Here is a 26,627-nt window from a genome sequence, read left to right on the forward strand (position 1 = left end):
AATATAAATTGTACTGTTAGAGACAGCCTGCTGGATATTGCAGTGTTTCTCCGGGATCAGCTAATCAATATGGTTTTAGGATATGAGGTGATGGATATAAAAAGTATTTAGGCTGCTACTCGAGACAAAGATCTCAAGCATCTCTCAATATTTCAAACCTAAACCAAATAAAACTGTAAGTAAATAGAGGCTCAGTAGAGTGACTCCATTTGGTTTCCATTCATTTCTTCTGTAAAATTAGGCGGATAAAGCACGTAGTGTGACGTGTTAGACTTCATCTTTACAAAGCAACGTCCGTTCTCCGTTGAAGTCACATATGGTTCCCGCTAGGCCCCGCCTCATAGTCGCACGTGCACGTTTTCAGCTTCCCCTTACTGCGACTCAGAGATTCTTTCACATGCGCATGCGCTACGGTTATAACGCCATCACCATCCCGTAACTCCTCTCAGTCTGAGGGCTGTGGTACCCGGAGGTGGTACCGTAGCAACGTGTCGCTGTACTCCACAACAAAAGGGACGCCGGGGGCCACTCGAGCTCAACCGAGCTTCCAGCGGACGCAGCCGAAGAACCTTCCGCGGTGAGTGAGCGGGACCGAGAATCCCAACGTGGCGTGTGGAGGCAAAAGATCCGCTTTTTATAGTTTTAAATCACAATTTGGGCTCAACGGCTAAAGCTGCATTAAATTAGCTTGCTCTGCTTCTCGGTTAGCCGCCTCATGTGTGAGCCACTTTCATCCCACCCAGTTCCGCTGTCGTTGTTTAGTCCGTTTACTACGACAAGGCGCACATGATTGAAGCTAAGTGGCCTTATAGGACGCTCTGAAGCGACGTGGTTTCATTCACCGTGGCGTGATGCTGACCTGCCGCTATTTTTACATCCACATGTGAAGGCAATGTGGATGTAAAAAAAAAAAAAAAAAAAAAAAAAGTTTTGTGGCACAAACACGTGAAGGGCCTCACATCTCATCTGCTGGAGAGGTTTGTCGAGGCCGCATAAAAAAGGAATTTTAGTGGTTTCTGTGACTTTACCAGAACAGTCAAACAGAAAGTCAGTGTGATGTAAATTTTGTCATTTTCCATCTCATTGTGTTGACTGAGAGTCCTCTCCCTCGTGTCCTATTGTGGTTTTCCACGGACGTTTCAGTCTTCTAGTGATTTCACACCCTCCCCCAGGGACCTTTGGGTCCCTAGCGTGCCCCCATCCACCCACAGGTCCAGTTCACTTAATTCGGTTGGCACGTCCCCACAAAGTGTTTTTCCTGGCTTAAAATGGAGCTCTTGAAAGCTTGACTAGGCATGATTAGTCTGTATTGTTTTAAGGAAATGAGTTTTTGTTATCATGCCAGTCATTTGATAAGCAAAATGTATTTTATTACTTTGGAAAGTGAGTGAAGAGCTCAGAAAGTGAACAAAATCTCTTGACTGTTGTCTGTTTGGGGGGGGGGGAGATGCCACAATTTCCAGAGATGCCATGCCAATGCCAAGTCTGAAACTTCTTCCACTGCCTCTTATTCGAAAATGTCAGCACCATCATACCACCCATGTCAGTGACTATTAAAAGTCACCGCTGCAAGAAATTCAGAAATGATTCCCAGATTCAGCCTGCATATCCTGACCACTGTGGTCGTTTCCCCATGGAAAACTACTCTTAAACTTTCTGTGTAGTGCTCGTAGGTGGTATAAAACCTGGATACAGATGATGTGCCATCACAAAAATGGTTTCTGAAGTCATGTTATATAGCAAGGACCCAAGCTTTTTTTTTTTCTTTTTTTTTTTTCGCCATCCACATCTTAGTGTTTTGAAACTGGATGTGATGAGCAAGAGAGTCTGTCTGGGACCAGTACATTTGTTGGCTAACAGCCAGTGATGGACAAATCTAAACCAGTGAACATAGTCTGGATAATCCTAGTTTCTAACTCTTAATGGCTTAATGTTTTATTCTGTATGACCTGAAACTTGCGACCGAGTCCATAAAATGACCAGTAAAGAGTTCAGAAGTCAGATTAAAAGAGCTCATAAAAGTTCTTATGTATAACAATAGTCTTCTAGCAGTCACAAGTGTTGCTCCATGCTAGCAATTAAACAGAAGTCAGGTTTGAGAAATTTCCCTATTTTCTTCACATTTTCAACCGAAAGCTACGTCGAGCTTTTGTGGCCAATGGCTTCATCTGGCCCAGTGTAATAAGAATTGGATTATTAGTTACTAGATTTGCTATTACTGGCTGATAACACTGTTTCCAAGCATCCAAATATGATAAAGTCTTTGTTTTTGGTGTCGTGTTAGTTTGTTTCTGCATTTCAAAAAGCTCAGTCCAGTTCTCAGATTACACAGAAAGCAATGATGCAACAGCTTGAAATATGTGAGCAGAGGGGAGAAAAAGAATCAAATCATCCCTGTTGTTTAAAAAGGTCTAATGGCAACATAGAAATTGCATCTTAGTTGTGATTTCCAGTATGTTGCATCTGACTGCAGGCGAACGCGTTATCTCACTCAATGAGTTTCACATGCTGACCCTCTGAGGGTCACGGGTGAATGGAAAGATCGCATGACAGCCACACGCACAGGGATCCCATGCAACCCTTATTGTCCCCAAACAGCCAGCACTGTTTATTAATAGGTGTGTAACCAGGGCATGTTCTCAAGCTGTGGTGCATAAAATGAGTGATTGCTGTGTCATTTTCCACTTGCGGTGACAAGGTGACCCCTACAAGGACAAACACTGCACTGGATTAATGTTTCTTTGTAGCTACTGAGTGCTGGTGGCTGTCGTCTGAACTCTGGCCTCCCTAGTGGACTGACAGTTAAACAGCTGAACATCTCCCCCTGGGTTTCAGGAAAACACAATTTGTAGCTGACAGAAGTTATTGAAACAGTTTTTTTTGTTTTGTTTTTGTTTTTTTTAAGCCCCTTCTGTATTTTGAAAGGAAGATGTCTTAAAGTTTAAATCTGAGTGGCTGCTCATATTTAACATTTAAACTTCCTGTAAGCACTATCCACACTAGTCAGAATGATTATTTACTGTGAATAATTGTCACAGTACTAGATTAAAATTTCTCACAGAAATAAATCCACCATTGGAGGAGAAAGTGTAGATACTACATAGACTTTTTCTTTTTTTTTGCTTTTCTTTATTTTATTTTTTTTAAGCACATTTACCGGGTACCTACCTGCTGTTCGTATGTTTTGTTTCAGCTGAAAGGGAGAGTGGCCTTAAGAAGGTCTGTAAATGGATGTACATTCCAGGTTTATTTTGTAAACAACAGTCCCTATTTCAATGGAAATCAAGAACATGGATACGCTTTAGGGCGGGGCTAGCAAAGTTGTTACTCTACAATTGTGCACTTTTGTTACTTCCAGTTTCAAAACACCAAGGTGTTAACATCCCATTGTGAAGGGCCTCGGCTTGAGGTTTCACAACGGGAGTTCACTAACCAATATTACCATTTATACAAAGCCTACGAGCTAAAATGGCTACTTTCAGACTGAGTGGCTGCACCAAGGCACAGTTTAAGATAAATGAGGATTACTTTGAATTGTGCAGTTATTTTTAATAGAGGCACAAGAATAAAAATATGGAGCTTGAAACCAGAAGAACAGGTCCTGCTTAAACTTGTTTGTAGATTAGACTTAATAATAGTGACATACTGTTCTCCTTGTGCAACTGGAAATGAGCCCAGTAGGTACTAGAGGTGGGAATCACCATACATCCCATGATACGATATTATCACAATACTTAACGCACGATACGATATTATTGCAATTTTTTAAAATATTTTGCGATATTCAGATTCTGTACATAAAGGTAAACTTTATCCATATTCATTTTATCTAATAACAAAGTCTCACACTCAGTCTTTCTCTCATTTCAGTCAGTTTTATTGTTGACAAACTGAACGGTTTGTATTACAGTCTAGTCCAACTTAACTGAATGCAACCATCTGGTACAATTATAGCTATTCTGAACTATGCAATTTATGAAAACTATGCAGCCCCTTCAGCAACTGAAGAATTTGAAAGTAAATTAAAACAAAATATAATTTTACATTAAATAAAAAAGTTTTAAACTTAATTAAAATAAAACATGTCTTAAATTAAAATAAGTAAACTGTCATGTTTATTGCTGCCATAAAAAAAGTTAAACACATTTGGACAGTGAAGGAATGTCAGGATTCTTGCTCAGAAAAAGGATCAACATGCTCTGAAGTCAGAGCATGTTCCATTCCACAAAAACTTTTTTTGTAACAAAATATCGATTTCTGCTGTCCCTGTATCGATACATTATTAGCAAACAAAATATCACGATACTACACAGTATCGATTTTTTCCCCCACCCCTAGTAGGTACATTTGAAACCAAATTAATGTGGTTAAAAGTTTGTTGCCAAAATGCACCATGGGTGTCACAGATTCCCCTCTTCAACTATGTACGCAAGCCCACAGCTTTAACTGGACATTTCATAAGCCCAAAGTTAATCATTTGCACTAAATATTAAACTAACACTTTGCTCCAGCTGTGAGTTCTGTTATCTGTGGGGGGCCAAAAATGATACTAAATTTGACTTTGTGGACCCGGGGCTCAAATATATCTTCCCACTGAACACCTTATTAAAACAAGTTCACTTGTTCACTTTCTTTCTTGATTGTATTCCTTTTTAAAAACATACATTGCATTTATTGGAAGATTACCAGGTCTTCCCAGTGTGGTTTTTGTGTTACAGACATGTTCTAGCACTCAGGTATTGCCTGTAAGGGGAGCACCTAGTCAGCAGTACTTCATTATTAAATCTTTGTTGCAGGTAATCTTTATTGTTAGGACTGATCAATTCTGAGGATATGCCAGCCAAATTTCAAAAACTGCTAGACCCAAGTGCATCTTTGTCTTTGTGATTGTTGGCAGGTATCCAGTGTGTTAATACCAGAAGTTGTTGGTTACAGACTGCATTGTTTTGGTTGGAGAAGACGCCCAGTATCTATCACCTGAATCAACCTGGGTTGTTTTAGGCGGATCTTTTGGAGAAATGGATTGTAAATGTAGTGTGCTACTCTCATTTATAGCTTTAAGCTATTTTACACTGGCACCACAGCTCTCAACCTTATAGACATTAACCAGAGCAGCAGGATGTGAGAACAGAAATCTCTTAATTTGTCAAGTTGGACTTTAAATAGTCTTGACCATGTCATCTCCCCCGTAGAATAGAATAGAATGCCTTTATTGTCACTATACAGTTGTACAATGAGATACAGAGTCTGTGAAATTAGTCCATATGAACGTTGAGCAGGTAATTGTATAGGGAATTCACACCTGTTCATCTTCCTGTTCCCTTAACCCAAGCAGCACCACATGATGGAGGGGACAAACTGTTTTCATGTGGTGAAAGGCAATTCTACCCGCCTGCACGTGACAAGTTCTCCACATGTTAGAAACCACAAGTTTGGCAATGTCCTCAAGTGATTCTCCTGACATGGACATAGTTCATGCGTGCAAATGGCTTATGTAAAGCAAGTGGGATAATATTTTAAAAAGCTGTCACAGTGACTACATAAATGCAGTGGAAAGGTGCGGTTTAGTGACTGCAGGTCAGGTAACCTGTCAGTCACAGCAGCCACACCCGTAATTCCCTTATCCAAATGGATGAATTATTAATTCACCCCAATTAATGATAAGCGATTAAGTGATCAGATGGGAGGGAAAACATTTTCCCTCCATCTAATAATCCAAATCTGTAATTTTGGCCTTTTAGCGTGTTTGAAGAAATAAAAAGTCCTGTTTAAATATTTAAAACTTGGCCTTAGAAAAAATCCATATTTTATTTTCTCCAATAAATGGGTCAGTTAAACAGATACTCCACAACAAAGAGGAATCCTGTAATGCGAGTATCTGAATGCTATAGTAGTATTTGACACTGAACATGGTTTGAGTACGTGCATTTACACCTGCACGAGCTTTACGTGAGCATCGCTGGACTCCAGGGTAGAACATTTGCGTGTGGCAGCTGATTGTCCTCGATCAGGCCTACGTGCGTGTGTACATGCACAGGCTTTGCATGCAAGAGTATAAGGATTTATGTGTACGTGAGTTTCTGAAATGCACAATGGGGCCACATTAACAGCAGTGGGGTTTAAGTGCTAATCACTGCAAGCTGGTAAACATCACACTGCAGTTATTTTGACTAGTAATATTGTTTGGTGTAATGATCAGAAAAAATGGGTTCAGTTGGTTTATATAAAAACAAGTCTTAACTGAAAAGATCATCTTGTGTCATCTAAAGTAATTTTTCTGCTGTTCCAAGATATTAAAATCCATTCAAAAGTGAGAGTTCAAAACTTATGTTGTCTTATGTTCAGTCATGGGGTTAAGGAAGTCCTGAGTCATCATGATGCTGTAAAATTGCACACTCACTCCTCCCTTAAGCACCCTGGTTAACCCTCTTCTCTCTCTCTCTTCCTTCCCTTGCTTCCTGTCACCAGTTTTCAGTGAGTGGCTGCAGTATCTTGTCTTTCATTTGGGAAATTAAGTAGGCCTGGTATTTTTAATCTCAGTGCTGATAGTGTTTGTCCTGCAGTCGAACCCTCTAAAGGTTGGTCATTAATCTCAGTACAAGGGCACATTGTATAAATCCAGCCTCAGTTTGATTTATTGTCAGACTTTTGTAACCTTTCGCCTGCTGTACCCACTTATTTATTCTCAGTCAGTTGGATTTCAGGTAACCCCATCCCCTCTACACTATGAGAGAAGTGTTGTTAGTGGGGATGAATGGCCTCATTGATGGTTCCTTCAGGACCTGTCCTGCTTTACTGGCGCACACAAACACCTAACTGGGCTTCAGCACAGATCAGTAGGACCTCAGGGGAAAAGGTAGCATTATTCCGTTCCCACTGGTGAAGCCTGTTTCACATTAACAGCAGTCAGTAAACTTCACATCTCACTTCTTTCTGTCTGGGTGACATGATATCTGATGCTGGTTTGGTCTGTGACGTATAAAACGAATGTTTCTAACCAGTGCTGCACATGTAGTTGGGTTTTTTCAATACATGAAGTGAGAATTTAAAAAAGCTCTGTTTTGTTTTTGTAGAAAGCCGCTTATTCGCACACTGCACATTTGCACTTGTGCTGTAGGGCAGCAGAGGTACACAGAAGTGCAAACCAAACGTTTCAATGCCCACCTGTATTCATATCTGCAGAAACAAGTCTGGAATGCCTACAAAAACAAACAAACAAACAAACAAACCCAGTTTTGCTTAGGAATAAGATCCACTGGCATAACCTTCATCCATGTCATTGTCAGATAATTCTACACAATCCAACAAACAATCTTGTGTCCTCCAATTCAGGTCCAGGAATCTTTTGAAGTGGATAAAACTGAAAAAAAGAGAAATCTCTTCTTTCTGAAGGGATTTTTGGTTTCCAGGTACCCTTAAACAAACTTGGAGCCATCCCTAAGATGGGTAGCTCTCACAGTAACTTCTCCAGGCAGCTTTAGGTCTTTTTTTACTCAAGGCCTTTGATGTGCACTACTATGTAGTAGCTTTTTCTTTTTGCTAACTGATTTTTGTGTGTAGTACTGTTTGGTTGACAGAACATCCCACGGTACAGTGGACTTGTTATCTGGGAATCTTTCGATAAGAGCAGCTTTTTTTGATTCATGTATAGTGAGCAGCTAAGTCTGGTTCTGGCTGCGGGATAGCGATTATTTTATTTGAGTGTCGACTCGGCGTCTAACCTTCTCCTGCTAGTAGAGCCAACTTGAAAAGCTAACTCTACTATCATGCTATTAGCTGATACAGCTGCCTAAATGCTTGTGGTGGCACTCGTGCTCCACATGGTTTTTGCTTTGGAAGGCTGTCGACATAAATAGACTTTTGGACTTGTGAATATAATTCTTTGGCTCACAGGTGAGGCATCATCCTGACCCCCTGCTAACCAACCAACATATTTGTTGCCTAAAATATGCGTTTATGAGCGAGATACCCAAGGCAACAGTTGCTCCATGAACTGGCCTCTTGTGTTTAAAAAATGTGGTGTGGTCACTTGTGTCAGGAAATGAAAGGGACAGTATTCTTGTTTATTCTTGTTTACAAACATAGAATGAAAGTTGTCTTGATGCCTGAACTATATACTATACTATACTATACTACTAATGAAGAAGGGGTAGTTTAAAAAACACGTTCTTTTTAGTTTCCTGTCAGGAAGTTTACACCCATATCAAAGCACTCTGAAGACACAGAGCAGTAATGAGGTTGATTACTACAATTAAGGCTAGTAACAGTCAAGACTATTTGTATATGATACGAACAAAGTTTGTAATGGGGCAACTGTTTTGCATGGACCAAATTATTCAAAGTTTGCTTAGCTTGCTGTTGGTCTACAGAGCATCACTGTTCAGAAAATGTCACATTTCCTGGAGAAATTGAAAGTAATGTGTCTTAGTATCGTGGTATGGTTAGTATGGTGCTAAAATGGGATCCAGTATGCAGAAAGAAACATTATATGTTGTTATAAGCTGTTCCCTTTCCAAGTGTAATTGAGAAGCTGGCGTGTTCAAGCCAGATCTGGCCTCTGATGACCTTTCTGTCCCAAGTACATAAGGTAACCCACGGTCACGCAAGGCTATGTACAGTACAAAGAACAAAATACAGATTAACTTGCTTTAAAAGGCTTCTTTTTATTAGCTTCAGTTACCAAAGACTGAATTGCAGATATTACTCTCCTGATCTGCGACATCTTTCACTCATGCTTGAAGGCATTAAAAAAGGGAACATGGCTTATTGTGACATCATGTGCTTTGAGCTGTTTTTCCAGTTATCAAATTGCAGCTGTGCAACTATTTCACTTTGTTTCCGTGAATAGAAAAATCAACGCATTGTGTAAGTATTGATTTACTCATAGGTATAATAAAGATCCACAGATCCCGATCAGTTTTAAGACCCTGACTTTTGGCATCTGTCAGTGTTTTAATGACATTTCAGCGTTAAATGAACTCTACTGGATTTTAATTTATAAGCAAGAGGGAAGGAAATATGTACTTAAAAAGAGGCTAGTCTTCCAAGAACTCATTATGTTTAAGTGTAGTAAAACCTTCCCAACAAGTGTAAAGGAACATGGTGAGTGAGCGGCAGAAAGGAAGCGCGGCGTCTGTGGAGCTTTTCATCAGATGTCATCTTGACCACAGTTGGTGGTTAAGTCCATTGCAAACATGCATCCAACTGCTGACCCTTTCATTTTAGCTTCCTTTGTGATGTTTGCTCTCGGTCTAGCAGTTAGTGTCACATTTTCCTGTAAATGATGAGGATCATAAATGAGCCTGATGGGACTATTTCATCAGCCTCAAATAGAAACATCCACAAGTTGGAGTGAAGAGGAAACTCTGGGTGGTGGGGGACACTTAAAATGCACACAGTGCAGTTTGATTTGTCAGTAATAAAGGAAGATTGGGTGCAGTGTCATCACATTCCTCCTCAGCACAGGAAGGCAGTGGTGCAACTCATGTCAGGACCCCACTGCTTAGCTTATCGCTGGCTCAGTAACAATTGATGGGACTTTTATGCCCCCCCCCCTTTTTTTTTTTTCTTTTTGTTTTTGTTATGGTGAGTGGAACATTAAGTTTAGGCTTTTTTCCCTTATGAAATTGCACGTAAGTGCAGCACATTAAAGGTTGACTTTGACTTGAGGTACAGTGCAAGTGTTTGCACAAGCATGTGAGAACTCTCCATGGTGAGGTCACTGAAAGTGGACTTGGGTAACAACTCCTTGAGCAACATGAAGACCTGACTGCTGTTGCCAGGCTTACTTTGTGGCCCCTGGATGACTTTTCTCTACATACAGTTGGCTTTCTTGAAGGTCATGATACATTAAAGGCCAGAGCAAAAGTATCTGACATTTAGTTGGCCTAATCTGGACCTCCTTCAAAATTGCACCAGTGGTAAGATCGTTTGTTAGGTGACATTAAGCCACTGGGCTGAGTGCTGAGTGAGTGAAGATTGGTGACTTGATGACAGAGAGGAATGTTTTCTAATGAATAAATACAAATACACAGAGATACTCTGAAATTATTCCTATGATGGTATTGTGTTTTCAAGTGTGTGTGTGCGAACCAAAGTCTACGACAGAAGATCCGACCAGGCATGCAGTGTAGACCAGCCAGCTCGGAGTAAAAGTTATTTAATGGCCATTAGGGTTCATGTTGAGGTCTCAGCTGTGTGTTTGGCAGCTCTGTAGTTGTTAATATGAGGAGTCTGAAACCGTCAGAACAGGCATGTAAAGAGGAAGAACTGCCTTGTTTGCTCTTCACCGTTTAACAAGCCTGTCTCAGTACTTGCTTTTAAAATTGTCAGAAACTTCCCATAATTAGCTGTAAATCCACTGATGTTTTTGCAACATTGCTTCAACCCTTGTGGCCTAAATATTGAGAGAACTGAACTGTCTTGGTACATCATGACTCAGTCTAGAGTCCCACTGAGTTTCAGAAACTCCCATGTGTCTGCATAATGGCGCATGTGGAGGTCATGTCTAGCCATATAATATCTCAAAAGGTCACATTATTTTTATGCAGGTAAAACTGGATGGAGATGACCTCAGTGTCATCCCTTCCTTTTCAGGAATGGTGACACATGCTCATTGCACAGACCACTTTTAGTATGAGTAGTAACATAATAGGTCTGTTAAGCCCATACGATGAAATACGCCGTGTGTTGGCACTCTGCAAAGTGCAGACCAACTGGGATGTGGTAAGCTCTATCTCAACCTACCTACTGGTCTTCCTCCTGGGTGCTTGAATACTTGAAATGGTGCTGAAGCATACTTGCTATACACGTGTATCGGCAACCAGCTCGCGTGTTTATTCATAAGCGCTGGGTTTTCGCCAGTGGATTTGAAGCCCATCTGGAACTTGAATACCTGCAGCAAAATCTTTTCCTATAAGCGATGACTTTGCATATAAGGCCTGCTGTATTTCAAAGGCAGTGGGCCCAATTATCTGTCATAAGTGCACTTCATAGGTAGCAAAACAAAATCAACTTTATTTACACAATAGCAGTCTCTTCCTAATTTCCTTGGGAATTAATGAAGTATTCTGATTCAAGGTGATTTATATGGTAAGATGGACCTTACAATAATACAGAGAAAACCCAAACAATTAAACGTGTTTTGAGCCAGCACTTGGTGACAGTGGGAAGGAAAACCTTTTTTTTTTTTTTTTTTTTTTTATAAACGGGAAGAAATCTTGTACTGCAGAGCTCTGTTACATTTGCGTAGTTGGCTAATTACTAGCCTATTGCTGTTAAATGTTGTCAGTCGTTAAAGTGGCTCTAAAGCAGTTGAATTTTGAAGAACAAAGACTGAGTCACATTCTTATGATGCAGGCTGATAATTGTCTTTTATTCACTCTGTGTGCTGAATGTGAACAAGGTTCTCACCGGCTTTCTCTCTTGATGGGAATTGTCGTACGTCTGCTCCTTTCAATTTTATCAACTCCCTTAACCACAGGTTGTACTAGTTGGAGTAGTGAGGGTGAATTGCCACTAGCTGCCACTTTCCCATATGACAGCAGCAGGTCTTGGTACATTGTAATTAGGTTAGAGGAAACTAATGGCAACGTGAACACTGAAGTGAGTAGATTTACCCATAAATTGATGCATCTTTACCCAGGGCCTTTTGTGAATCCCAGCCCGATTTTATGGAAATGATCATAAGCTCCAAAATGACAAAACCCGACTTTTATAAAAAAAATACCAAGTTAAAATCTAGGAAGAAGCGTTCGCGATGTCTTCTCGGGCGCTTCTCCGGCACTGATAATTGACGTCTGTCTTCTGTCAGTGACGTAGAAGACGGATTTAATGCGACATGACTGTTCAAACAGCAGCCGCTTTCTAAAACATCGGATATATGTATCGGATTCAGTACCACATACGAAAGTGACCCAGATCGGATTTGAAAATATCAGATTTGTGCCGTTCACACTGTCATACCATGATCGGATATGGGTCGCATTGGGTCAAGAAAATCAGATTTGATGCGCTTTCGCCTGCAGTGTGAACGTAGCCTGAGTTCAATCTTGAGTCTAACCTGTGTGACCTTCTCTTCATGCTTCATGTTGGAAATAAAAGCTGCAAAGAACTTCATAGATTGGTACTTGACTATTTTTTTTTTTTATGTAATCTTAGGTTTCTTAGTTTCAGCATGTGAGAGAAGAGTGAACAGTGAGAGCTGTGGGGATGTGCTGTGAGCATGGGGCTGGGTTAACCAGTCACTCTACATCTGTAATGATTGGTAGAGCATGGTTGTTTACAACATGATCAAGGCTAAATGCTGTGTTGGAGAACTTCACTCCTGGCTGTTCATTTCTTACTGAAAGACTGGCTGGATGCTCTTGAAGTTTCCCAGAACACAGTCCTCTTATTCAGTGCACTAAAAATTGGTTTAAGTGATTTGCGTGGGAGCTTCTCTATGACTCTGCTTTAAATAGCATCAGTATAGAGCTATAGGGTCCATTCAGTCTATTTTTGGTTAATAAAGGTGTGTTCTCAAGTCCATTTAAGGTAAAGCAAACCCAAACAGTAGCAGAGATGATGTCAGAGCCAGCTATAAATAGCTCAGTTGTGTGTGTGACCTAAATTGGAAAGGGGACATTTAGATGGTTGCATTCATAGAAGCAGATCAGGAATTTCCAGCTGTAAATGTGTCAAACACTTAATGAAAACCTTACAGTGAGTTTAACAGGAAACATGACAGCTATCTGGGTTGCAAGCTGCTTTGGACGAGCAGGTTTTGAGATGTGATTGAAGCTAACAGTAATTCTTTTGGGGGCTGCTGGTTATTTTTTTGACACTCAGTTCACTAAATAGCTTCTGTGTTTAGCTTTCTCTGCCATGAAATGAACAAGTCTGATGCAACAATTTTTTTTTTTATTTTTATTTTTTAAATTTTTAAATAAAGGTTGTTACGTTTCCGATTTCTTCCATTTCAAAGGGAGGAGTGTTTCTCAAGAACTGAACACGAACAGGAATGTTTTAAATGGCACAGTTACCGGGCAATTGAGTTTTATCAGAAGAGAAATAAGATAAGAGCTTCATAATTCCTGCTTGCTGTCTGTGCAAGTGGACATTAAGCACTTCACGTAGAAAGGCTAATTTACATCATGGAGCAGGGAATAGATTGAACCTCTCTTCTTAATTTCTGTGCAAAACATAAACTAGGACTGTAGGGAGACCAACAAAGAACAGGCCAAAGCTAAAGTTCCACATTTAACTACTTACGCCGTCTTATCTTAGATGACATTAAAACAGAGTACGCCACACCCTGGCCTTGTTCATTGGTTTTTTAAAACTTGGTTTTCACCAGTTGATCAACGGTCCTTCAGGTCTTGAATTTCGACATGACTAATGATTGCCAGCTGAGCTGTTGGCATTTCATCAGACCCAATGGTGCCAACGTTTATAATGCTGTGGAATTTTATATTGATAAAGTAATTCACAAGGTCACCAAATGGCAACATGTATGAAGACATTTGGCATTTACCTTTGTACCCAATTAAAACGATGGCTGAGAAAGAATAAAATGTTGGCAGGTGTTCTTTGGGAATTGAGAATGTCATATATCGGAGCTTCAAAAAGGTGGTGGCTTTGGCATGATGTCCCCTGATCTATCCATCTGTCCATTAGGCTGTCAGTCGACTGGCTTGCGAGTCCCTTGGTCTTAGAGTATTAATTTTCATTCTGAAGCTTCAGTTGCAGGTTTCTAGCATTATACACCCCTGCTGCACTTTTGTGTCTTACTGGCACAACTCAGCTAAGATGTGTTGTTAGTCACACCAGCAGTCTTCCTGCTATGACGAGCAGGGTTTTTCCTGGCTGAGAAATCCGCCTTTGGGGGACGACCCTGTGTGGTTGCAGCATCCTTGGTGACTTTTAATTCCTTTTGAGGAAGACCAGATCACCTGAGATTTGTCAGAATATTAAAAGTTTTAAAAATAGTAAATGTCTTTGTATTAGTATGACAGGTCTAGTATTATGAAGACTGTACTTTGATTTGATGCCTTGTAAGTGGGAGTAATTTAGATAAATTCTGAGGAATTTTCTGTATCGCAATCACCTTGTTGCACATTCTTTCTGGATTTTAACACACTCCCTGCTCTTCGCTTCCTTCACAGGTACAGCTTCTACTTCCAGTTTGTGCTGCATCCTCTAATCCTGTGACGCTCCGCTGTCCTCCAGGAACAGCCTTAAACACCATTTCCATCGTCATCCCAGTTGTCGTGAGCAGATATGCCTGCAGCAGTGGGCGGGCCAGTAGGGTACACCCCTCCTGAGGGTGGCTGGGGTTGGGCGGTGGTGTTGGGGGCCTTCATCTCCATTGGCTTCTCCTACGCCTTCCCCAAATCCATCACCGTGTTCTTCAAAGACATCGAGGTCATCTTTGATGCCACACCAAGTCAAGTGTCCTGGATCTCCTCCATCATGCTGGCTGTCATGTATGCAGGAGGTGAGTGATCAGCCGTCAACATCAACAACTAAAACCTTGAAGTGTCCTTAAGAATTTTATTTTATTTTTTTTTTAATTGGTTTGTTGTCAGGTGTTATACAAATGCACAAAGATGTTTGTTTTTAGACCATTTTATTGTGGCCACTAAACCAGAATTAAGCAGAAAAGTGTCGTTAACGCTTTAAGATAAGAAGCTGAAACTAAGGTTGTAATTTAAATTTTAGAATCAAAAACTACTAAATTGATTATTGTTCAATCAATTATCACCTTAATTGATAGTCATGAGTATTAAATCCACATTTTGGACATTCCTTCCTTACAGAACCACTCCTAATATAGTGGTCGTGGTCAAAGACGTTAGAGGAATGACTTCTGTGATAAACCCAGTCAGCCAAACTTACTGCACAGCTTCCGAAACACTGAGAGCTTACTTTTAATAACTTGCTGCAAGGAAAAAGTCTTCCTGTATGCTTTAGTTATGTTCAGCTGTAGCTTCCTGAAGTGTTACTCTAGGATGCTACACTAATATACAACACACACAGTTAAATCTTTCATTCTAGTTTAGAGTTTATCATTTTAAACATTTGATGTACTTCCTATTATCCTTTAATTTTGAGCCATTAACCTAATATGCATGCAGGATGGCCTCAAAAATGGGGCTTCCCCTTTCTCCCTTTTTATGCCATTCCACAGCTGGAACAAGTCACTCATTTCAGCTACCAGGAAAAGTCTGTCACTACCTGACAGAAGAACAAAACTGCAGCTGAGTTTTTAGTTTCCTGAAAGACTTCATATCTGATGGCAGGCAGACTGAGATAGTCAAACCAATACGTCAAGTTGACTACAATTTGCAGTCAACATTTAATTACATAGTTTATTAAGATAGACCTATATAACTTGGCTCTAATGGGGCTTCATCTGGATGACCCTGTAGTGTCCTGGCTTTGAGGCAGAGCAAGGAATGCTGGCAGTGAAACAGAATTATTGGAGCACTTTATTTTTATTTAATCTGTCATTGTTGGTTTAAACATTTATTGGAGCTTTCTCGGTTCTGCCTCTGTCTTTCGCCCAAAGTAAACATGCTCTCCATCCGTCACCACTCAAACGCTGAGTCTTTCACAGCTTGAATAGCCCTCACTGAACACTCAATGGGTGCCTTTGCATTTAAAAGAAAAAGGAAATCAAGAAGATGTTTGTTCTACTGTAACCCATTCAAAACCTAATGGAAAAAGAACACATTGTATTAATGACTGAATTCACCTCTCTCATAAGGGTTCATGCTGTGGTTTGCTGGGTAAACATAGGGATTACAATGGGCGATACATAAGCTTAGTGTAAATAAAATGAACTGAACAGCTCGTAATACAAAAGAAATCTACGTGTATTTCAACATATCTGAAATTTTTCATTGCAAATTTTTAACTGACTCTTTCATGAGGCTGTGAAAGTGCACTTTGGAAATGGGAGTTTCAAAGGTGACACGTATAGCTTTTTAAAAATCAGGATAATACCATCGATTTTAACACTTGACTCCAACATAAATAAAAATCTTCTGTGGGCTGTGTATTGGTGAAACTTCCACTTAAGCTGGAAAAAGCAGTAACATGCAAACGGAAGCACCCCATGCATCACGTGACCTCATTTGGGTTATAAGTACGTGTTGATGACAATCGCTGGAGTTGGCGCTCTCCACTAGATTGCCCAGATGTAATGTGGTGTTTGTTTATCTTATTAGGGGTCTAATTCTGGCTGAGATGTCTTAAGGCCATCAGTGACGCTAACTAGTGATATGAAAAGTATGTTTAACTCTTCAGCTGCATTTCCTAAAGCTGACAAAGGTTCAGTTGGCATGTATGAGGCTCATCTGCACAAACTCACTACTTTAACTGAAAAGAACTAACTTCTAAAATAAACCCAGAAACGCAGCTTTACTTGATGTTAACATGAACATGCACTGAACATCGACACTGGCTAGATGTCTTGGTGGCCCGTTGCTTGCTAAACTCAACACTTTGTACAAAAATCAAGTTTGTGCTTGTTGAATAATCGCGGACCAAATCTGGTCATCAGAATAGTCGTCTCTAGCTGCCTCTAAGCTGTGCATTCTTATAGCTCAGTGCTGCTTGGAGAGATTTTGCTAATTGCATGTTTTAGATAGATGTGTGTTTGAAATGAATGTGCCACCCATACTGCTGAGCAGTTCGAGATTTGTTCTTGGCTGCAGAGGAATCACCTTGAACTTTACAAGTCTTTGTAAATCAGAAAAGATGGGCGGTACAGCAGTGTTATTTCTGGTAGTGTCTTCTGTCTCTTCTAGTTAGGCACCTCTGTCACTGCTGGGAATAGAGCTTTAAATTTAGGTATCCTGAAGTTGTCAGGACTAGAGGGTAGGGTAAGAACAATGTCCCATCAGGCCTGGCAGAAAGGGAAATCTGCAGAGCTGCTTTCTAGGACTTCCTCGACTGTCACGCACGATTGTCAGATGTGATCAGATTGTCTGATCTTTAACCTACTAGGTCCAGGTTTACTACTAGCAAGTCCTGCTGCATGTTCTGTCCAGGCATCTTCATCATTTAAAGCACTCAGAGTATTTCCAGTAAATGCATCTTTAATGGGCTATTTCCTGCTATCCTGTGAAAAATATCCTGACCCAATTCCCTTAAAGTTCTTGTACAAACACAACTAAACTATGAGTCTGCTCATTGGAAAGCAGCCTCTCCTTGGGCTTAATTACATATACATGAGATTGTTAAGACATATTTACAAAAAGACAGAAGTGGTTGATTTTCAGGTTGGGCTGGATTTTCAGATTCTTTGCTTTTCTTCTAAAGACAAAGTCGGAGAGACAGATAAAGAAGGACCTTAAGTGTATTCAGTCAGCACAGCCCTCATTTAAAACACACACACACACACACACACAGTCTGTACTCTCTTTCTGCAGGTTAAGACTTTTATAACTTTTATAACTACAGAGGGAGGAAATGATGGGAGGAGTGAAATTGCACAACAGGAGCCAGCTGGTGAAATGTATTCGCCCAAATATTGAAATGTTCCTACTTTCTTGCTTCACAATTCACAGATCACCAGTTCCTGGAGTCGTTGTACTAAATGAGAGGAGCTGAAAGACTGTAGGTTTAGGTTACCGCAACCAATTTACTCACCGACTGGTTTACACATGAGGCAAGGCACGTACACACACCGGCTTCCACAAAAGGAGGGGAGGGGAAAAAAAAAAACCACACCACACACGAGTCATGCACAACGTCACTGAAAGCTGAGTAACAGTGTGAACAAATAAATGCGCAGGATGTTTTGTACGTATGTAAGAGTGAGACAATCATAAAGGGAGACTATTTAACACCCGCAAACTTCCCTTTTAACCAGAAACCAAAGACGAGTCAAGGATCACGTACTGAAATTAAAACCACCAACATATTCTAAGTGATTCCCTAAAAGTTGTGTCATTTGGCAGTAGAAAGTAATATTTCAGCAGCCGGCCACAAGTTTAGCCAAAATTGTTGGAATATTTGTGTTTAACAGGGAACAGGATCCAAGACTTAGTGTTTACGAAAAAAGAAGAATTAGTGTATGTAATGTAATTTGTGTACCAGCAAGTGTATAACTCAGGATCAGATGCATTAAAACAAAAGAATAGTCATTTTTTGCTGTGTTCCACAGCAGATCGGTTTAACATGGTGTAAAAGGAGCAGCTGTATTAAAGCATTAGGCATAATGCAGGTGTTTCATTTGCATTCTGCCCTACTGCTTTCAAAGTCACACCATGTGGTGCATAAAAAGGTCACAGCTGCTGACAGAATGAAGGCAAAAGGCCAGGCCAGGCGCTGGTTAAAACAGGTTTGTTTGTCTGATGTAACCACGGTGTTAATAGGAAAATTGTACTTAGTAGTCAGTATAATCTTTTAATGATATAAGTTTGCATATGGTAGAATACTGCATGTAATCATTTGTGTTTAGAAGTATATAGTTGGTGGCATATTGAAAGAATGTCTCATCCTAGGAGGTCTGTGACAACATTGTGTACATTCCAGGGTGTTCTGGCGTTCACCCCCACATCCTAGGAGCATGGGAGAGGTCGTACCTTGTCTTATTGTTTTACGGTAGGATTAACGTAGCTATATCTGTCTTAGTCTAAGTGCCGTTAGGTTTGATGAACTGCTGGACTTCGAGACCAGCAGGTGTAGGGAAGTAATTTATGGGGTCTCTCTCACTCACTCACTCACACACACACACACACACACACACACACACACACACACACACACGTACACCTCCACATTTCAATGTATGGAACAAACGCTCACTGAAGCATATAAATAAAGACCAGGGCAGTCCTCAGTGCGAGTCTCAGTTTCTGGAGGCTGCCCTTGCTAGCAAGAAGTTCCGTGTGTTTCTCTTCTCTGATTCTCTACTGAAGAAGTGTTTTAGAATATATTTCTTAACACACGGGTATCATACACTTAATTATGTAGTGTTTTTTCCAGGCTTAGATTTGACCTTTTGGAATTACACATGCAAAAAAACAGTCAGTCCATTTACAACAAGGGGCAATTAATCCAGAGACGGGAAACTCTGAATGCAATTACAGGTCATTCTTCAGCTCTGGTTAAACATCTTTGGGTTTACTTGATGTACTATTGGTGCATTTTAAACATACCAACAACAAAATAGTACAAATGACTTCATATCTTTGAGAATCTTCTCATGAAGATCATTATTTGACCCAGAAACTGCCATTTAACCCCTGACTCCTCACTAGTTTGTATGTTACACCAGTACAGCTGTTTTTGGTCATAGACCGCACTCTGATTAATTTATCAGACTTCTACACTGTAGTGTACTTAAGTTAGGTCATGTGGTCACTGAGCTTGAAGCTTGAGCTGGACTGTCCTCTCTCAGTGAATGGCACTATAGGTTTTTCATTAAACCTCTTATTGGGGTATAATTTTAATTGAAACTTGTCTCTAGCAGTTATATAAACAAGAGCATGTAAAATAAGTGGGTTGAACTTGGCACCCTGCTCACACTGAAATCTGATCCATCTCAGTTTGTTTTAAAAGGGTCAGTTTTTACCCAAACTCAGTTTTGTTCCTACAGCCGAAAGGAGCCGTGATAGAAGGTCCCAGACGAGATGAATGTGACTTTCTCGGTCGTGAGTGAAGAGGTTTTTTTGTTTGTTTTGTTTTTAAATCTTTTGTAAAACTTTCCATATTTCCCTTGTCAGGAATAAAGATTTCAGATGGCCATGATTAGTTTTACTCATGAAAACATTTCTAATAACCCCCGCTCTTCCTGGTGTTCACACTCGCTATGTGATGCTTTGAGGGCATTTTTAGTGTGAAGGTCAGATAGACTTAGTCAAAACATCTTTAATCATAGCTGTGAAATAATCTTTCCTGACATTGAACCCCACTAATGTGTGTGGGGGTTTGTTTTGAGGTTTTTTCTTCCCAGAAACCACACGAAGTACCCTCTTTGTAAATGCAGTAAACAGATTTGCATTGATTTAGCTGTAGCTTTGGGAGATTTGGCTGTTTGAGCAATGTCAATAGCCCTGTGTACACCAGCTCTTTATGTCTGATTGACTCAGTCTAAATGGGATCCTGTTCTTTTGTTAAATGTTTAAAAGTTCAACCACATCTTTCCCAAGGTTTGTACTTTCTCATACATGATTTGTTTTGTCTGCTGCTTTAAAGAAAGTAGAGCATGAAATTAAAGGGTAGTTAAGAAAGCAGAAAAGTTGTCTTTCTGGGAGGAACTGTTATAAGTGGCGATGTGCACGATGAGTTCTTGTTGTAAAGTTGTTTTTCAACTGGAACTGTTAATGAGGTTACAGACCTCATGTATTAAACGATATGAAAGGCTTCAGATAAAACTCTGCACAAAATGAGTGATGCAAATGAAAATTTGAGAGGATAAAGGGAAATCAAACACGATGCTTACAGAGCCTTAGTTTTTGTGTTCTCATTCTGTGTATCAGTATTCTCTCATAAAAGAATACTGTGAGGTTCACGCAGAAGCATCTGTTTCTATGAAGAAGTGCTCTTTGTAGAGCTGTAGAATTGGGTCCCTTTAAAGAAAGCCATCTGATTTTTATAAAAACAAAAAATGCATATATTAATACAGGAAAAGTTTGCATATAATTGTTTAAAAAATGCTATATTTTTGAGTTATAGATTTGTAATTGATAAATAAAAGAATGACATCCACGATACACATTCAGTGGAAGTGATGTCGCTTATGCAGCAGGCTGTCTTGAATCGGCGGCCTCCACAGCATTGGGAAGATGGATATGTCTGTCTGATCTTCACCCTCTTTTCCACTGGGAAAAAAAGCTGTTTCCAATTATCATTCCATGACTTAAGACTTTGGTCACAGTAATCCTATAGATAGCCACAGTACACGTTCCCTCACTGACACAAAGACGTACATGCATACAGAAAGTACAAACACTAACGCCTGGCGTTGTTCCAGCCCCAATTTAAATGGCTTTGTACCCTGAACATGTTATTCCTGCACTTTTTGGCAGAAGCAGTTTGGGAAACCCAGGCAAGAGGATTATTGATCCTGATTTTTGTAATCCTTACAGCTTTAGACGTGTAGCGGAGCTGCAAACAAAAACACGTTCGTTAACTTTGTAGTCAGGAATTCCAGGATTTTACGTTGCGGAGTGGGGAAAGGGGGCTTTTTATGTGGCCTGTGCATAATTCCGGTCACAAACCTCATGATGAGTAGGCGCACGGATACAGGACGTCTCTTTCTGACTTATCTTGTGATCTAAGGACTTTTCTGAGTCAGTAGGAGGAAAAAGAGCCTGTGTCTGAAGAAGGGATGAGTGGGAATTGGTGCATGGGTGCATATTGTGCTGCACTAAGAGCAGAGGCTCTTTAGTGTCTTGATGTTTTAGAGCAAAAAAAGAGAGTTTGAAGTTCACTTTTGGTCACCAAACACGAACAATGTTTTATTGTCCATTTTTATTCCTGTTGACACTGCTGGCAATTTGTTTTGTTTTTCTCTTGCATTCATTCATATTGGCTTCCAGTGTTAGAATATGAGTGTTTTTCTGTTACAAACCCTGCTGTGCTTTGGCTTCGGATGAGCATTGAACAAAGAGTGATATAATATGCACTGAAACTGTGCAGTTTCATTGCCAGCTTGTCTGTATATTTTTAGCTTTGGCCTAGAGTAGTTTTGCATGAATCAGAGTCATAAATAAGACCGATTGTTGGCATTCTTCTCTCTTAAAGACACCCCTTTTGTGATTGGCTGCCCCTCAGTGTAAACAGAGTAGATGTTTTGAATGTGATGGTCGTACTGAGCTTTAAACCAATTTTTTTTTTTTTTAAAAAAAGGATGCGTTTAATGCAGGCCAGATGGAGGGATGTTGATCTGTGAGTAATGTCGCTGGTGGAGGAATGTGATGCAGTAGAACTGTTGGGGCAAATCCAATCAGCTGTTTCTTCTGCAGTTTTCTTTTTGCCACGAAGTCTGATCAGTCATTGTTTAATGAAATAAATGAAATTAAGACATTTATAATGTTTTATTTGGGAACAGAATGGTGTGTATGTGTAAGTTTGGTGATGGAGTTTTTATTATGAATGAATGATGAATTTTTATGAATTATTATGTCTATTTTTTTATGCTTAAGGACAACAGATGGAAATTAGCCCTTGGCTATAATCTGGTATGTTTACATTCATGTAAATTTTTTTTTTTATACATTTATGTTCATTAACATGCACTGTCCTAAATAAATAAAATAAATAAATAAATAAATAAACATGCTAGCGCTCTGTTATTGGGATGCTTTTATTTAAATAAATCTAGTCCTGGACTGAAGCAGAAGGGTCAGTGCTAAAATTAGATGCTTGCACACCTGACTGCTCTCTGCTTGTGGATGCTGTGTCAGAGTGGAGATGAGGACAAGTCTTTGTGGTGTCACAGGGAGAAAGGGAGCAAATGAAGGAGGGGGAGAAGGGATCATTTATATAATATCTGAGAACACTGCTCTCTGTGCTCTCTGTGCTTTGCCAGCAAACACTGTCAGGAGTTGTTTATGTGCAGCCTGTGTGCTGAGGGTTTGTAGTTATTCCTGTCTTTGTGCAGTTTCACTTCAGTTTACCGTGAAGCTCCAACAAGCTCTGACAGCAGGCACAAGTCTTTGTTTTAAGCACAGCACGACTTTACCCGTTTGACTCGAACGTGGAAACCCACCACCCTGAACATGGCAGCCTGCCCAGCTCGGGCTTTGTGCCAGCCGGTCAGACCCTCAGTAGGGGACAGACACAACACAGAAGCGAGCTGTCTGAGACAGAGGTATTTGGACGGTGCATGAGTAAGTGCTCGTGCAGCCAGAGTGCCCTCGGTCTTTGTGGCCTTCAGCCCAGTTTGAAGGGCAAAGCCACTGTGGTCTACGTGAAGGACCCAGGCCGAGTGAAATGGAAATGGCTGCTGGCTAAGTGCACTTGTGTCTTTGAGTCTTCTAAAATCATGAATATTTAAAGACTCTATTTTTGTCCTCCTCTCTCTGTCCTCTTGGAGCTTATTGTTGGACATGATTACAAATTATTTATTGATGACTGCAGGATTTCAAAAATATTGCTGTGGAACACGTTGTGATAAATGTCTGGTTGGGAAGCTGTGGAGTCACCTTAGGTTCCCTATTGATGAGCCATGACTAGCCTGATGTTTATCCCTAATCAGCCGTGACTGCTGTCTTTCAGTGTCCGTCCCTCCTTAGGAAGGAGGAGCCAACCAGCTCCTTTGGGGTTGAAAAAGCTCACTGTCCTTGTTAGTCAGCCTCACAGATGTAAAGGATGTGCTGGTTTTGAAACCAAGATGCACCACTTTCACCATGCAGCTTTCAGAAATGTCTTATCTTAACTTCAGGGAGCTAATACCAGAATTAAGTTAACTAATGCTGTACCTGAAGTGTGAGGGGAAACAACTGAGTCATTGTTGGTACATAAGGGTCGACTTAAATGCACCTCTCACACCTTTAATAATGAAATGAACTCAAGGGAAAACGCACAAGTGGTGAAACTGCACTTTAGTCTTCACTGGGAGTCAGACCAGATGTGAGTGGAAACTTGGAAATGTTTCTAATTTGTAATTGGTCACCATTAATCTTATCTTTCTCCTGACTGGTGTAAACACCAAAGATATTTGGTTTACATTATAGAAAACAAAATGCTGTACGAACAGTAACTGTAGGCTCATGTGCAGGCTTTCAGTTTGGATTCGTATCCAGCAGAGCCAGTGTTCACTGTCAGCCTGGATCCATGTGAAGGCCCATTCATAGCGAGCCTGGCAGGCAGGCAGAGACACGTGGGCCTCCTCTGCCTGGCTCCCTTCTCCTCCTCCTCACCCATTTCTTTCCCGTCTCACTCCTTCCTCCCCTCTTTCTCTAGTGAACATCTTATAACTGGTGCTGTTACGCAAGCATTGGCCCAGTTTTTCATTTGTGCTGTCATAGCACCACCTGTTGGTGAATCTGCTCTCCAGTCTGTCTGTAAGTCTTAAGGTCTTAAAAGCATTGAACCCATGTCTGTAAGATGCCCTAAATTTAATTTACACTTTTTTTTTTTTTTGAGTATTTACTCTTTGGTGTAGATGTGGCATAAACTTGAGACACGTGTTTGAGTGGGTGGTGTTAGCAGAGGCAGTCCGTCACGCAGTTATTAAAAGTAGTATTTCATGTCAGCAGCTGAACAAATATAAATTAGATTAACTTCTGCCAATTATCTGGCTTCTGGTCATTCTAATTGATTTAAAGGGGATTTAATTGTATTAAACATGAGTTAAAATATCAGTAAACAGATTTTCAGTTTCCTGCTGGTTTTTATCATGAAATGGTTTCAAGTTGTTTTCAGTGCAGCATAAAAAGGTGGAATTCCTAATAATCCTAATAGCAACTCAAGGAGACATCTTAAGTACCTCATTTTATTTAAACCAAAGATTAAATCTCATGTATGTGTAAATAAATAAAAGAAGGAAAATACTGTAGTTAGTTCTGACATGGTAGAAGAAAAGAAAATCTGTACTTAAGCTCAAAAGCTGGGTGGAATTAAACTGGCACGGATCAAAAAGTGTATATTCTTCTTCTTTGGTGAAAAATGGGAAATTGCTGAACCAGCTTGTTAGTCCTACCTGCTGTGCTGGCTGCAAAATATTGGCCACAGATGTACTTTAAATATTTAACTCTGTTCTTCTATCACTCTACTTTGTGCTTGATGGTTCTCTTTCTTACCGTTCTCTTGTTCCTCTCCAGGTCCAATCAGCAGCATCCTCGTGAATAAATTCGGCAGCCGACCGATCATCATCCTCGGCGGTTGTCTGTCAGGGTCTGGTCTGGTTGCAGCTTCTTTTTGCAACACGGTGCAGCAGCTGTACTTCTTCATTGGAGTAATTGGAGGTTTGTTTTTCATCAGTTTTCCTGAGTAAATCCTCAAAATGAGGGAAATCTGGACACTTTCTTTTGATGGCTGAGTTTTGTTTTCTTGTTAATGTTGTTTCTGTGCCCTCATTTCCAGGTTTGGGACTGGCCTTCAACTTGAATCCGGCGCTTACTATGATTGGTAAATACTTCTACAAGCGCCGGCCCATCGCCAACGGCCTCGCCATGGCGGGCAGCCCCGTGTTTCTGTCGACCTTGGCTCCTCTCAACTCCTGGCTGTACGATGAGTTTGGGTGGAGAGGCAGCTTCCTCATCCTCGGTGGACTCCTGCTCAACTGCTGCGTGGCCGGCTCGCTAATGCGTCCCATCGGCCCCAAACCTCAGCCGCCCAAAGTGGAGGCGGTGGAAGCAGGGCAGCCTCAGCCCAAGAGGACGGTGCTGCAGAAAATCAACTCCTTCATCGACTTGACGCTCTTCAAGCACCGTGGCTTCCTGCTCTACCTGCTGGGCAACTTCGTCATGTTCTTTGGTCTCTTTTCTCCACTCGTCTTCCTCTCCAATTACGCAAAGAGTAAGGACATCAGCAAAGAAAAGGCAGCCTTCCTTCTGTCAGTGCTGGCGTTCATCGACATGTTTGCTCGGCCCTCAATGGGCTTTCTGGCGAACACCAAATGGGTCCGGCCCAGGATCCAGTACTACTTTGCTGCATCCGTCCTGTACAACGGTGTGTGTCACGTGCTGGCGCCGATTTCAAAAGACTACTCGGGATTTGTGGTCTACGCGATCTTCTTTGGCTTTGGTTTTGGCTGGCTGAGTTCTGTGCTGTTTGAGACGCTGATGGACCTGGTGGGTGCTCAGAGGTTTTCTTCAGCTGTGGGTTTGGTCACCATCGTGGAGTGTGGGCCAGTGCTGTTGGGCCCACCACTGACAGGTAAGACATCCCAGGGAGAGGGAGGGTGGAGATTTGGGCTGGTTATAAAACTTGACGTCAAAGATTATCGGTGTAATAATTGTTAAAATGTTGACACAGATCATAAAATCTGAATCTCCTTTCTTTTGCCCACCTCCAGGCAGCTTCTATAACTACTACCACCACTATGACTTCACCTACATCACCTCCGGCACCGTCCTCATTATAGGAAGCATCTTCCTCTTTGTGGGAATGGGCATCAACTACCACATGTTAGACCGAGAAAAGAAAGCGGAGGAGCGAAAAGAGAGGGAGGAGCCCAAAGAGGAGCGTGCTGCCATGCTGGCGCCTTCTTCTCCGGCAAAATCGAGCGAGGATGGCATACCAGCAGCTGTCACAATGGACGAAGTCTCCAGGATGGATGAGGACACAGTGTAAACGGACAAACTTGGGAAGAAATGAACACACATGAGAGCTGCAGTTACAACCACACAGCATCTTTATAGAGAATAATCCCTTTTTACACCACCCTGAAGCCATAGAAACCGCTCCATGATTAAAACCAGAGGCCTGCTGCGGTGACGCTGATGTGAATCTGCGCTCGGCCTCATTCAGACCTTCGGTTTTTGGTCTTTGATGTGCCTTTTTGGTGAACTGAGAGCGTTCCAGGCGGTGCTGCTTCATTAACACCAGATAGACGCACAGCAGACGGAGTGACTGTAACCATCCCGGAAAGCAACGAGGACTTTGTCTCAGGGTCTCAAGCTGTCACAAAGGTTCAGGGCCTCGTGCGCACACTTTTTAACTTTTTTTTTTTTTTTTTTTTT

At 41.0% G+C, this 26,627-nt stretch overlaps 1 protein-coding gene across 1 annotated transcript; it reads left to right on the top strand.

The window, feature by feature from the left end:
• The first annotated feature begins 332 nt into the window (after positions 1-332).
• Positions 333-26,617, top strand: LOC146364911 (monocarboxylate transporter 1-like). The gene is made up of 5 exons (XM_084916291.1): positions 333-577; positions 14,145-14,476; positions 24,765-24,908; positions 25,027-25,821; positions 25,961-26,617. The coding sequence occupies exons 2-5, from the start codon at positions 14,260-14,262 to the stop codon at positions 26,236-26,238; spliced, it is 1,434 nt and encodes a 477-aa protein (XP_084772417.1). The 5' UTR covers positions 333-577; positions 14,145-14,259; the 3' UTR covers positions 26,239-26,617.
• Positions 26,618-26,627: the final 10 nt, after the last annotated feature.

This window comes from Perissodus microlepis, chromosome 20 (genome assembly GCF_051167445.1).
Source record: "Perissodus microlepis isolate ML-2025 ecotype Zambia chromosome 20, ASM5116744v1, whole genome shotgun sequence".
NCBI classification, from domain to species: Eukaryota; Metazoa; Chordata; class Actinopteri; order Cichliformes; family Cichlidae; genus Perissodus; species Perissodus microlepis.

What these genes read in the sequence shown, in the direction of transcription:
- LOC146364911 (XM_084916291.1), top strand. Translation starts at nt 14,260, where the DNA reads ATGCCTGCAGCAGTGGGCGGGCCAGTAGGGTACACCCCTCCTGAGGGT. An exon ending in CTTCATTGGAGTAATTGGAG is followed by an intron (nt 24,909 to 25,026) that starts GTTTGTTTTTCA and finishes CCTCATTTCCAG; the next exon opens with GTTTGGGACTGGCCTTCAAC. An exon ending in GTTGGGCCCACCACTGACAG is followed by an intron (nt 25,822 to 25,960) that starts GTAAGACATCCC and finishes GCCCACCTCCAG; the next exon opens with GCAGCTTCTATAACTACTAC.